The 11289-nt window shown below is 37.4% G+C and overlaps 2 protein-coding genes across 2 annotated transcripts; both read right to left on the reverse strand.

Moving 5' to 3' along the window:
* Window positions 1–306: 306 nt before the first annotated feature.
* Window positions 307–2852, reverse strand: LOC18588056 (YCF36, putative (DUF1230)). The gene is made up of 4 exons (XM_007012212.3): window positions 2298–2852; window positions 2151–2179; window positions 1321–1377; window positions 307–856 (listed from the first exon to the last, which is right to left on the reverse strand). The coding sequence occupies exons 1-4, from the start codon at window positions 2815–2817 to the stop codon at window positions 638–640; spliced, it is 825 nt and encodes a 274-aa protein (XP_007012274.2). The 5' UTR covers window positions 2818–2852; the 3' UTR covers window positions 307–637.
* Window positions 2853–3177: 325 nt separating this feature from the next.
* Window positions 3178–10988, reverse strand: LOC18588057 (Protein kinase superfamily protein). The gene is made up of 13 exons (XM_018127739.2): window positions 10279–10988; window positions 8699–9139; window positions 8388–8491; window positions 6954–8017; window positions 6339–6379; window positions 5862–5930; window positions 5649–5749; window positions 5046–5124; window positions 4794–4892; window positions 4580–4648; window positions 4414–4463; window positions 4146–4322; window positions 3178–3758 (listed from the first exon to the last, which is right to left on the reverse strand). Exons 1-13 carry the CDS (start codon window positions 10675–10677, stop codon window positions 3653–3655), a joined length of 2799 nt encoding a protein of 932 aa, XP_017983228.2. The 5' UTR covers window positions 10678–10988; the 3' UTR covers window positions 3178–3652.
* Window positions 10989–11289: the final 301 nt, after the last annotated feature.

An 11289-nucleotide genomic window follows, 5' to 3' on the forward strand; every position in this document is an offset into this window, starting at 1 on the left:
AAGGAAAGCTTGGGTCAGGATCATTACTTTTATTTTTCAATGGATCCTGTTTTTATTCTGTTGACTAAGCCCTGATAGCAGGAACCAAGATAGCCGCATCACGTTATTTCTTTCCACATTACAAGGCAAGCTTGGGTTGCTGAGGTTGAAGTGTCAAGGTTGGTAAAGAAATGAGAAACAGAGAGCCTCGCAAATGAGGGATGGGTGAGCTAGCGAAAGGGCAGGTTGAGGACTCGATAGGCCTTAAATCCAAATCACTTGTACTTTCACGTGCATGGCTAGAACATCTTAAATAGAACAGAGAAGTTCATGCTCCCAACCTTCTTACATTACATGGAAAACGAAAAAACAAAGATATAGCTCAAGGTTGTATTAACATGCATCAACTCGTGACCAAAACAAAAATCCTGGCCTCAAAACTGTCCTCACACTGTTAGCAGCCTTTCTAGTCTTCCTTTTCTAACATAATTGTTTCGAAATTTCCAAGTACTAACAATACAAGCTACCGTTTTTATAGCTAAAGTATAGCAATAAATAAAACTATACACAATGGACTGCAAGGAGACAGAATATGCCCCTGAATATATATACAAATAAATGAACTGTACAAAGTATTAACAGCTGCTCAAGGACGGGACTAGGGAAGACCAGGTTCACCACAGAATGCATCTGGCTCAAATGCTCTTGCAGAATCGTCATCATAAACTCCTGGTATAGCTCTAGCCCCAGCTTCTTTAGTCATCATGTAGGAACCCTCTCGGCCTCCATCAACATTTATGAGGGGAAGAATGCATACGAGCAAGAATACTGCAAGGGTTACTAGAGTGTACTTTAATCTGCTCAGCACAGGCTTGACCTTCATGTGGAAGAAACACATACCAAAGCTCTAAAGTAAGAGTTCAAATAATAAAGTTTCTTGTTACAGTGTAAGTGCAAAGATAATCGGATTGTCGCTCAAAGTTCAGAAAAATTTTCCCGTGAATAAATTCCCTGAACTTCTAGTCTCAGAAAACTACATGTCATTTGATGTTTGCAAAGTGCTGATTACCACACTGACAGAGGTGGATGAGTGATACCGACCCTTATTCTTTTTTTTTTTGCTTTAAAAGAAAAAAAAAAAAAAAAGAGGTTAGGTTCTTACCCGCCTCATAAGTTAATAAAATGTCATTTCATCAATAGAAGTAAGAGGAAAACTATTGAGGAATGGTTGTGTTGATTTATGCATGGTCAAAAAAGGACTACAGCAGCAAAGGCCAATCAAAAAAAAGGGAAAGAAGAAGAATTCTGGTCTGAGTAAAACTCCAATTAAAGGATACTCACTGAAAATGAACCAAGAAGCCTGTCACGTGCCAAAACTTCAGCAGTCTTGACCCATATCTGTTGAGGAAAACTGTATTAGTCTCCACTGTCTACCACGAGATATTCATGTTAAGAAAATTTGTTCAGTATAACCAAATGTCTATAACCTATACCGCAAGGAGCTCACATTAAACCTTATGAACAGGTGTTTGAAATAAAAGAACAAAAAACTTCAGCAAAATTGGTTTGCTAGCCATCCCTTCATCATTTGTGAGGATTGAGAAATCATGCTTCAAAAAATCCGGATTACAAGAAGCTATTTCCATGTAACAAACAAACTTTTGGCATAACATAGTGAATAATCAGGACACATTTATAGACACAACTGATCAAAATCATAGTGAAATAGAAGTAACTGTATAGTTTATTGCTAATGAAGTAGGCAGGGAATGAAAGAAGTTGCTTGTGCAGACCCTGGCTTACAAGCCTCCCACAGTTATAGGGTATACATTTTAGAAGGACCAATTTCGAACCTAGCCTGTGTCAAATACTGTAATCCATGCTATTGCAATAAACTTGCCAACAGTCTTCGTGACGGGTCAATTGGTTGAAGGTGGAATCATTTCACAAAGGAAAAATTATCACTTAACAAACTCGGCAGTATGCAGTATCTTCGAAAATTACTTGAAATTTGAAAGTCCAGGAAAGTCAAGTTACTTAAAACAAGAACATTACATGAAAGTAACTATTGAAACATTGCATACTTAGAAAACAGAAGATTAACATAAATGAAGGGGCAATTGATTCCAACTAAAACAAAACTTAGAAACAAAACTAGACATGAATAATACCTGTCCATCGTACCACCCCGTTTCTTCATCTGCAAGCCATGAACAAGAGAAATCCCATAAGCAATCCATCAAAGGAGAAATTTTGTTTAACCAAAAAAGAACACACATTTCGCATGACACTATAACATAAAACACAAAGGAGTTTACATTCAACAGTGGCACTGAGTAAGCGATTCCCAACATAAGCCCAACCCAAATACATCCTCAAAACAGCAACAGTAACCACAAGAATCCCACTCGAGACAGCTGCAAGAACCAGCCTCATCGGCTCGGATTTGGGCCCCACCGAACCGAACCACGCTACAGGTAGACCAACAAAGAGCGCGAAAGAAGCACCCGTGACGAACAAGCGAGAGCAGTATTCGACAAGGTCGCCTGAGGCCCAAGAGAAAGGGAACGAGGTGGAGAGAGATTGGTATTCGTTTATGGGCTGTTGTTCGTGTGGAACAGGGCACTCTGTTTCGGGCAGGGGAGGAGTGTTGCTGTAGCTGCCATTTCCACTTTTGTTGGATGAGAGCATTTTGGTTATCGGATAAGCTTTTTTGATGGGATGAAGAGGGAGAAACCTGGGTTTTGAGAATGATATAAGCGGGAAGGGGAAGGGGAAGGATGGGGCGGAGGCCTGTGGCGGTTTCGGCGAGAGGTGGAGGAGCAGTGTGGTGGCCATGGTTCTATTGCTGTTCAATTGACAACTGAGATTATTTTACTTATTTTTTATTTAATGGATTTTAATTTACCTTTTTTTTAAAGAAATTCTTTTTTAAATTTATTTATTAAGGAAAAAAAATGATCAAAAGACGAAAATAAGGCCATTCAAGTTGTTAACTTCAGAGTTGCTGGTAATGGGGCACATGATCAGCAATCCACAGTCTGACGAGCAGAAACTCTTTCTTGCTGATAAGAAATGAGGGTTAAAATCCTGATTCCAAATTAAAAACGGAAGAGGTAATTTCCGTACAATACAATGCAATACAAACACAAATACTTTTTATAGTTAGAAAGGAAAAAATTAGAATGAAGGAGCCCATTATTTGCAAATAATTCCTTTTTCTTTTTCTTTTTCTTTTGTTTCCACAATGAGCTGTCGAGATCACATGTTTACAATTCCAGGGATTGGGATTTTCTTACCCAAAACAAAGACCTCCACAGGTAAAGAACTTACAAGACTATTTATTTTTGTTTTTCTTTCTTTCTTCTTTTGTTTTCTCCCTTTGTTTTTCCTTTTGGGAACTTTCTTACACTTGACAGATGCTACCTATTCATAATACTAAACACAAATTTTGAAGTGGTACCCTCCACTGCTCTTATGCAGCTGCTTACTTAAGAGGAATCCACTCTATTCAGGATGGAGTAAGTGCTGATCCCCCACTTCGAATGAGCCAACAATTTCCCCCTCCTTTCTCTAACTTTCTTTGCACATAAAAGGAAAAACTTCCGGCTGCCTAGCTCTTTGAGCCAGGAAACAGCTAATAAAGTACTTATTACATTGACACTGCACCGGTTCATCCTATGATTTGCTTTGTAGAGTTTGGCCTTTCAATATACAGACGTTGAAGACGCCGCAGTCGGGACATGAGCTGTGCAAATGATGGTCTAAGATGCGGCTCCCTGCACAAGAAAACCGACCAAGTAGGATTAATGCAATTTTTTCAACATTGCAGACCGTCAAAAATAACAATAGCTCCTTTTGATACAGAGATTCACAAGCAAAGACTAACCAGAGAAGCTGACTAAAAAGGTTTATTGGAAGCTACAAGAATCCCAAGTTTCCTCCCAATTTCAATCTAATATTACAGCATTTGACTTCATTCTGACCACAAATTCTTTTGCTTAATGTAAAGAAAACATTACCAGGATTTCTGTTTATATGAGTGCCCAAGAAATGAGAGACCAATTAAACATTCCTAAGAGAATTGAGTAGGCGCAATGACCACTACAAAGGATTATATAATCATTCTCCTGATAAAGATAACATAAATAACTTCAAGAACTCACGTTTGCCAACATTCACATATAATCTGTGCAACCGCTGGATCAACGTCTTCAGGAATTTCTAGACGCCTATGCTGGAATCCAACAGCTCCAACAACTTGCATTGGATTCAAACCTTTCCAGGGTACACATAAAGTAACCAACTCCCATAATATCACACCAAAACTGTACACATCACATCTGCAAGCAAGCCAGATTATTTGTATAAGAAACAAAATAGAAAAGTCGAATGGTAACACATGCATGCAAACATGCTATTAAAGTCACCTACTTCTCATTGGCCGGTTCATTCCTTAAAACTTCCGGTGCCATCCATTCAGGCTGCAGTTCAATGGAAAATTTTTACTTTATAAAATAAAGACAACAGGCTTTGATAAATAGGAAAGTAAGACAAAACACAAAGTGGACAATGAGGGCTATCTTTTAAAATATACTACCGTTCCAGCAGTAGACTTTGAAGACAAGAAAGTATGATGCTTCATGCGTGACAACCCAAAATCACAAACCTGCATAGAGTAAGCAAATATGTTGAAAAAAATTCAATAGATATCTGTCAGCGGAAAATAAAAGTAATTTGTAAAATTGCTTAAATAAACTATGAGCAAAATCAAGGAAGAACTTTTGACCAGAATTTAGTTTTGAGAGAAGCACCTTTACAACCCAGTTCTTATCAACAAGGAGATTTGGTGATTTCAAATCTCGATGCACTATTGTAGGATGGCTTGTGTGCAAATAATTCATTCCTTTAGCCTGCAAACAATAAGAAAGCTTAACTTAAGTAACAAAAATAACTACAACAAGAAGGCAGGGAAGAAGGGTGAAAGGAAAAGGGAGGCAGCGAGAGATTTGTGCAAGATATGAAGCAAAAGAAAATAAAATAATTTATTCATATGTAACTCCTACCACATCAAGAGCCATTCGCATTCGCCTCTTTTCATCGAGTTGAGGATTGGGTCGATGCAGTAGCTTATACAAACTTCCCCTGCATAACAATGAGGGGGGATCAAGAAAAAAGTAGGACAAAATGGCCAACCTTGTCCTTTTAAATTAATCAATTTCTTGGCAGAAACCAGAACAATAATAGAGAGGTCTAGTATTTATTAAATCAAAAAGAAAACACACATCTTGAGAGTGATTCATTGTTTTCATACACAGCAAACCACAAAACATAAGCACTTAGTAGCATAAATGCATCAACAAGGGCACAAGGAATTGGAGTCCAATACCTAATATCTACAAACATAATGTCAGGACAAATACAAAACAGGCACACAACATTCCCTGAGGACATGGTTCCAGTGCTAACATTTATTTTTTTTGCTCAAATCAAGTGCTAAAATTATTGGCTGGATTCATCCATTAAACCAGAAGGAAACCAACATCAAGTTTAAAATCCCAAATTAGAGCCCTTCAAAATCAAAAAGAATGTGCAAACAAATGTTAAGTTACTAACTATGAAAACATTGCAGACAAGAGAACTATTAGGATTACAAAAAGAAACTAAACCTGGGGAGAAACTCTGTCAGTATAGAGAAATGTGGGGAGCGAGTAACAGCTCCCATGAAAAGAACAACATTTGGATGCCTCAACCTTAACATGATTTCAACCTGCACAAAGTCAACAAAAAGAGATGATCTTAATATAAATCAGTCTATTCCACAGGCAAGTTGAGCTCACAAAAATGAGAAGAAATAAACGAGTCAAGTTTCTGAGGCTTACTTCACATTTAAATTGAATCAATGCATCACCAGAGAAGTCTTGATCTAAAAACTTCTTCACAGCAACCTCCTGAAGTGCCAACAAAGACAATTAGACAAACACTCGAAAAAAAAATACCATTAGAAGTCAATTACAGAGACTCACTGCACAAGCCATATATTGTTATCAATCAATAAAAGAATTATTTAATAGAGACTAAAGTTGATGCTCTTAGTAGACTTAATACAGCAGTTAGAGATTTTCAGATTTTGGTAAGTTAGCACCACATATTACCACAATTACTCAATCACAGTGACTACTCTCTTTTCCTATTAGCAAACTTGGCATAAAGCATGTAAATGTCAGTGCTCAGTGAAAGATTAGTAACTTTTGAAATTTTGGCATGTAAAACTGTAATTGTTGTCATCATATCATCAAGTAGTATACTGCTCCTAAAAGTTCATGAAATAAAATAAAGTGGTAGGAAATGTAACTCACAGTGCCATTCCAATCTGCTCGGTAGACCTCACCATATGATCCTGCAAGACAATAGTTCATCTTTTACGCAAGTGTTCACTGGTAGGGAACAGTCAAATCATATTCAAGCAAGAACCATATTCTATGACTCTGTAGATCTAATTATATATGAATATAAAAAGGATTCAATCAACTAAGCTAGCTCCGGTTCTTAAATCCATTGCACCAGAAAGCAGGTTTAACCTATTTCACAAACATCATTTGCAGCTATCATGTCTTGCAGGCTTGCACAATCCCATTCAGATAGAACGTGAACCATACTGGATTGACCTGTAGAACTGTGTTGAGACAAATACCAGTGTTGGCAGGAGATAATCCTATGGATAGATTAAGCTGAGATTGGGATGCACAGTCAAATAACTTTTATATCTTCTGCTGATCAGATTCAGCTTTCATACCATAAGTCCAGCCAACAAAAATAGAAACACCAGGACATCCTGGCTAGCATTTATGATACAAGCTGTATCACATTAACAATTGAAATACGGACATCCAAAACTTAAAAGGCTTATTGAAAGCAAAGCAACAGACATGTATAAAAATTAACAAGATTGACTGTGTTATTATGAGACCTACCAATACCAATGCGTTCACCAATCTGAAGATCCTCCCAAGGAATTTCCCATTCTGAAACCTCTCCCAGCATAGGATATATCTTCTCACTGTGACCATTGCTAGCCAGATGCAACTCACTGTTCATTGTTTCGATCAATTCCAATGCAGATTCTTTACTAAAATCAGTATCAGAAGTCCTTTGTATTAGTTTATCATCTGTGCCCAAGACATTTTCTGGCTGTCTTTGGCAAAACTCATCAGCAGAGCAGAAGGAAGATTCACGAACTTGTATCCAATCATTGGTTGTATTACTGACAAGAAGAAATCCCTCACTTGTAGCATCAGAGGGTGATGCAACATTAGTTTTTATGACATTTGTTTCCAACTCTGTTTGCTGTTTAGCCATGTGCTTTTGTCTAGTGTTGGAATTAGTATTTTCTGAAGTCTCCATTCCGAAGGAAACAAGACACTGCTCATTTCTTGACAACTTATTACAAGGGCCGCGAGCAGCATCATCTACATTTGTCCCTTGCACTAGATTGACTTGTTCAATCATACTTTTTTCACCAAGATCATGTGAATTAATATCCATGAACAAATCTGGAGGAGGTGATGCACCACTCTCCAACAAAACAGCATGTAATTTCTGAGCAAATTCTGGGTCTTTTGCTGCACTAATGACATATCTAGAAACATTTTTAACCTTTCTTTTTTGAGCTGATGATGGTTTTTCATGAATGCCAGAAGAGCTTTCACTGGATTTAGGTGCCGAGGGAAGAAGCTTCCCAAACTCCTGTTCAGATCTCTCAGAGACAGCTCTTCCAGTAAGGTTCCTCTCATCTTCATTTGTCTGACTGCTAATAAATTCCACTGACCTCGTGGCACCAACTTTAGGGCCCATATTTGGAGCAGCTGAAACTGCCAAATTTCCAGTGCCTTTGTCAAGCAGCAAAGATGAAACTTGAGAGGCTTCACTAAGATCAGCAAAGCCTCTTACATCCAGCGCAGAATTTAGGATATGACAGCTTGGTACTTCAGCAGGAATTAGCGTGCCAGGAGCACCCATCAGATCAATAATATATTCACTGCATTATTTCAGATAATTAATTACACATCAAACTTGTGCAAATACAAAATTAAACTTTTCTCTTTGACTAGACAGCAAAACTGCAAAGCAAAAGATGAGGGAACTGAAAAACAGCAAACTCAAATCTCATGCGCTCAATTTAGCTTAAACAGAATAAAATTCCATCAAGCACAAATCTGGGGCCAACAAAAATACTTAAACTGGCATAACACCATGTTGTGGGAATACTTAAAGAAAAAAGACTCTAATATGCACAAAAAATTGTAGAAATGCATTGCATAGGTACCAAAATAAAGAAAATTTAACTAATTAAAATTACGCAAAATCAAACATAGAAAAATTTGTAGATCTGAGCTGGAAGAAACTACCTTCCATTGTCGATTCTAACCAAGTTCACAGCTCCATCATCAGTACCAGTGTAATAGCTCCCTTTGACCAGCATGCATGGAAGATTAATTCTATCAGCTAGAACCTAGAACCAGAAGCATGAAGAAGTTTTCTCAATAAAAGGTCCAGATATATTTATCATTATGGCAAGGTAAAAACAGAAGTGGCAGGACATTATGAATAGCAGAAAAGCAAGTGAAACAATAGTCATCAAATAAAAATTAAGAATAGGAGAGGATATAGACATGAGAGTTAACTTATGGAAATAAGATGAGTCAAGAGTTGTTACAACCTTAAAAAGCAGGGCTCTGTGACGAGAAAGTCCAACGTCAAGCCGTCCTAGTGGAAGAATGATAGTGTTAAGAGAATTCCTTAACTCATAACTTCTCAAGGTCCACATTCTCAACATCTCTTCAGCATCACCAACTGGACCACCCATTCTATTAACAACTACTTCAGCAATTTTTGGAATCAAGCTACTCAAAACTGGGCCATGGCCAAAAGCTCGGGACTGCACGTATAAGCTATACACTCTTTTCTCAAGCTCTTGCAGTTCAGGATCAAGCAACCGGTTAACCAAAATTACTTCATAATCAACATTATCTAACACTGAGACTGCTTGAAGATCAACCAAAGATGGCATCTTCCCTTGGGCACCCAGAGTTGACGTAATGCCATACACATCATAAAATCCATCCACAATTTTTTCATCATAATTTACAACATTATAATTCTGCAAATAACATAACATAGAAATTACTTTTCTTATCCTCAAAAGAAAAAACAAAAGTATATCAACTAATGGGTTCCAGCCCTTGTCTCACAGAAGACATGAACAGAAACCCTTCAGCCTGTACAGCATTGAAGAACCAAAGGAAGAAAATGGAATAATTTCAATTAATCTAATATAAAAAATCAACAATGAAACTAACATTCAATTCGTAATAATATCCATAACGGCATTCATTACACACTATCCTACCATCATAAATGAACCAAGAACAAGTAAAATCATAATAACCAGAAAGACAGCACTATAGTTCCCTAATAATTAGATAAGAAATATAAGACTTCCCGAAGAAACATGCATGTAAGATTTATGGCAAGAAATCATAAGGAAAAAGGCTGACCAATTAGCTTATGGTTAAAAAGGGCTTTGACAGTTACATAGTAGCAATAAAATACCATTATAAAAGAAAAGAAAAGCAAAAGAAAGCAAACTGCCTATATGACAAAGGACACATTCATATAATAGAAACACAATCCACAACCGGCAAGCAAAACTTCACCTAGTCAAACAATGAGAAATTATCATAGAAAATTAATAAAACCAATAAGGATGTACCAATTGCTACATTTAGCAACACTTCAATTAATAAAGGTACCAAAATTAATCGAGCTTGACATGCAAATCAAAAGCATCTATAAACAAAAACAATAGGAAAAAGACTTAACAAGTCAATCTTTATCCCAATCAATCCATGACTAATGAGAATGACATGGAAGCTAAGAATCTCCAAAATTAGGAAACAGGAAGTCCGGAAATGAGATCCGCAGTTGAAAACTCCTCATCTTAAGAAGATAAATGAAAATAAAATAAATATACTAGTAATATATAATGAGGAAACATGAAATGCAATCAGAGTTTATCAATGAAAGAATACCTATTTACAAAAATTCACAAAATTATGGAGACTTAAAATTCAGATAAAGGTATGTGAAACCCCATAACCAAATTAAGGGGAAAAAATAAAACCAATTTGCGATTAAAACCGAATCAAACAGGAAATGCATTATGGGAAACCTAGAAATTAGAAAACTAAATATCTAAAAGATATTTTCAAAAAATTGAAATACAAAAAAATATATTACCCAATAACGACGCGAGAGGAACTCAACCAAAGCATTAGTGTCGGTGCCGGCGAGGCTAATCCTTTTAGCGGCGTCGATCTGAGCCGTCTCGGGATCCGAGGCACTGATCGCCAAAGCCAACTGCATCTGAAACTCTTCTTCCAATAAATTAAAATCCACATCATCTCCAGCCGTCCGATCTCCCCTTACCGATTCAACGGCCCCGATTCTCGCCATTGTCCCCGAACTAACCGAAGACGATGACGAAGACGACGTCGTTCCCAGTCCCGTCCCGTTCGTCGAGCTCGGACTGGGGCTGGGACTGGGGCTGATCACGGGCCGCGCCTCCGCCAATCGTTGGTGCTCATTTAAACCACCGCCGATGTGGAGTTTTCTTAACAGATGCTTCATTTTCGACATCGATCATCAACGGCGACTTTTTTTTTTCTTCCTTGTCTTCTCTTTCTCTCTCTTTTTTTGATTCTCCTTTTTCTTTGTAAGAAATATACTAGTTTTTCTACTCTCTTTTTTTTTAATTTTTCTTCTTGTTTTCGCTGTTTCTAAATCCTATTCTATTCTATCTACAGGCTTAACCTACGCCCACTACTTCCAAAGCAGATTCGCTTAACCTGCGCACGCTTCTCCGTCAAGCTACTACCACTTGAAAGACTTAAATTAACCGCTCACCCATTCCCTCCAATACACACTCGCCTAAATAATAAACTAAAAAACTACTTCTAGTAGTACCCCATCTTCTCTATTTGTGTATTCTCTTTCTATTATACCGTTTTTATACTTCTAACACCCCACATTTCAAGGACCCCGTCCTTGAAGCTAACCTATGTTCACACACACATGTTTTCCATGGACTTCTTTTGATCATGACCGTTGATCGATTCTTAATGTTCTTGATTTGTTGATGTGGGCTATTTTGGGGTGCTTGTTAGGTCTAGATTGCACCATTTGAAAGTTAGATAAAAGTAAGTTATGGGGTGATTTCAAGTGTGTTTGATTGTCTAATTGATTTTTTAT

Source organism: Theobroma cacao, chromosome 9 (assembly GCF_053813885.1).
Source record: "Theobroma cacao isolate CCN51 chromosome 9, ASM5381388v1, whole genome shotgun sequence".
NCBI lineage: Eukaryota > Viridiplantae > Streptophyta > Magnoliopsida > Malvales > Malvaceae > Theobroma > Theobroma cacao.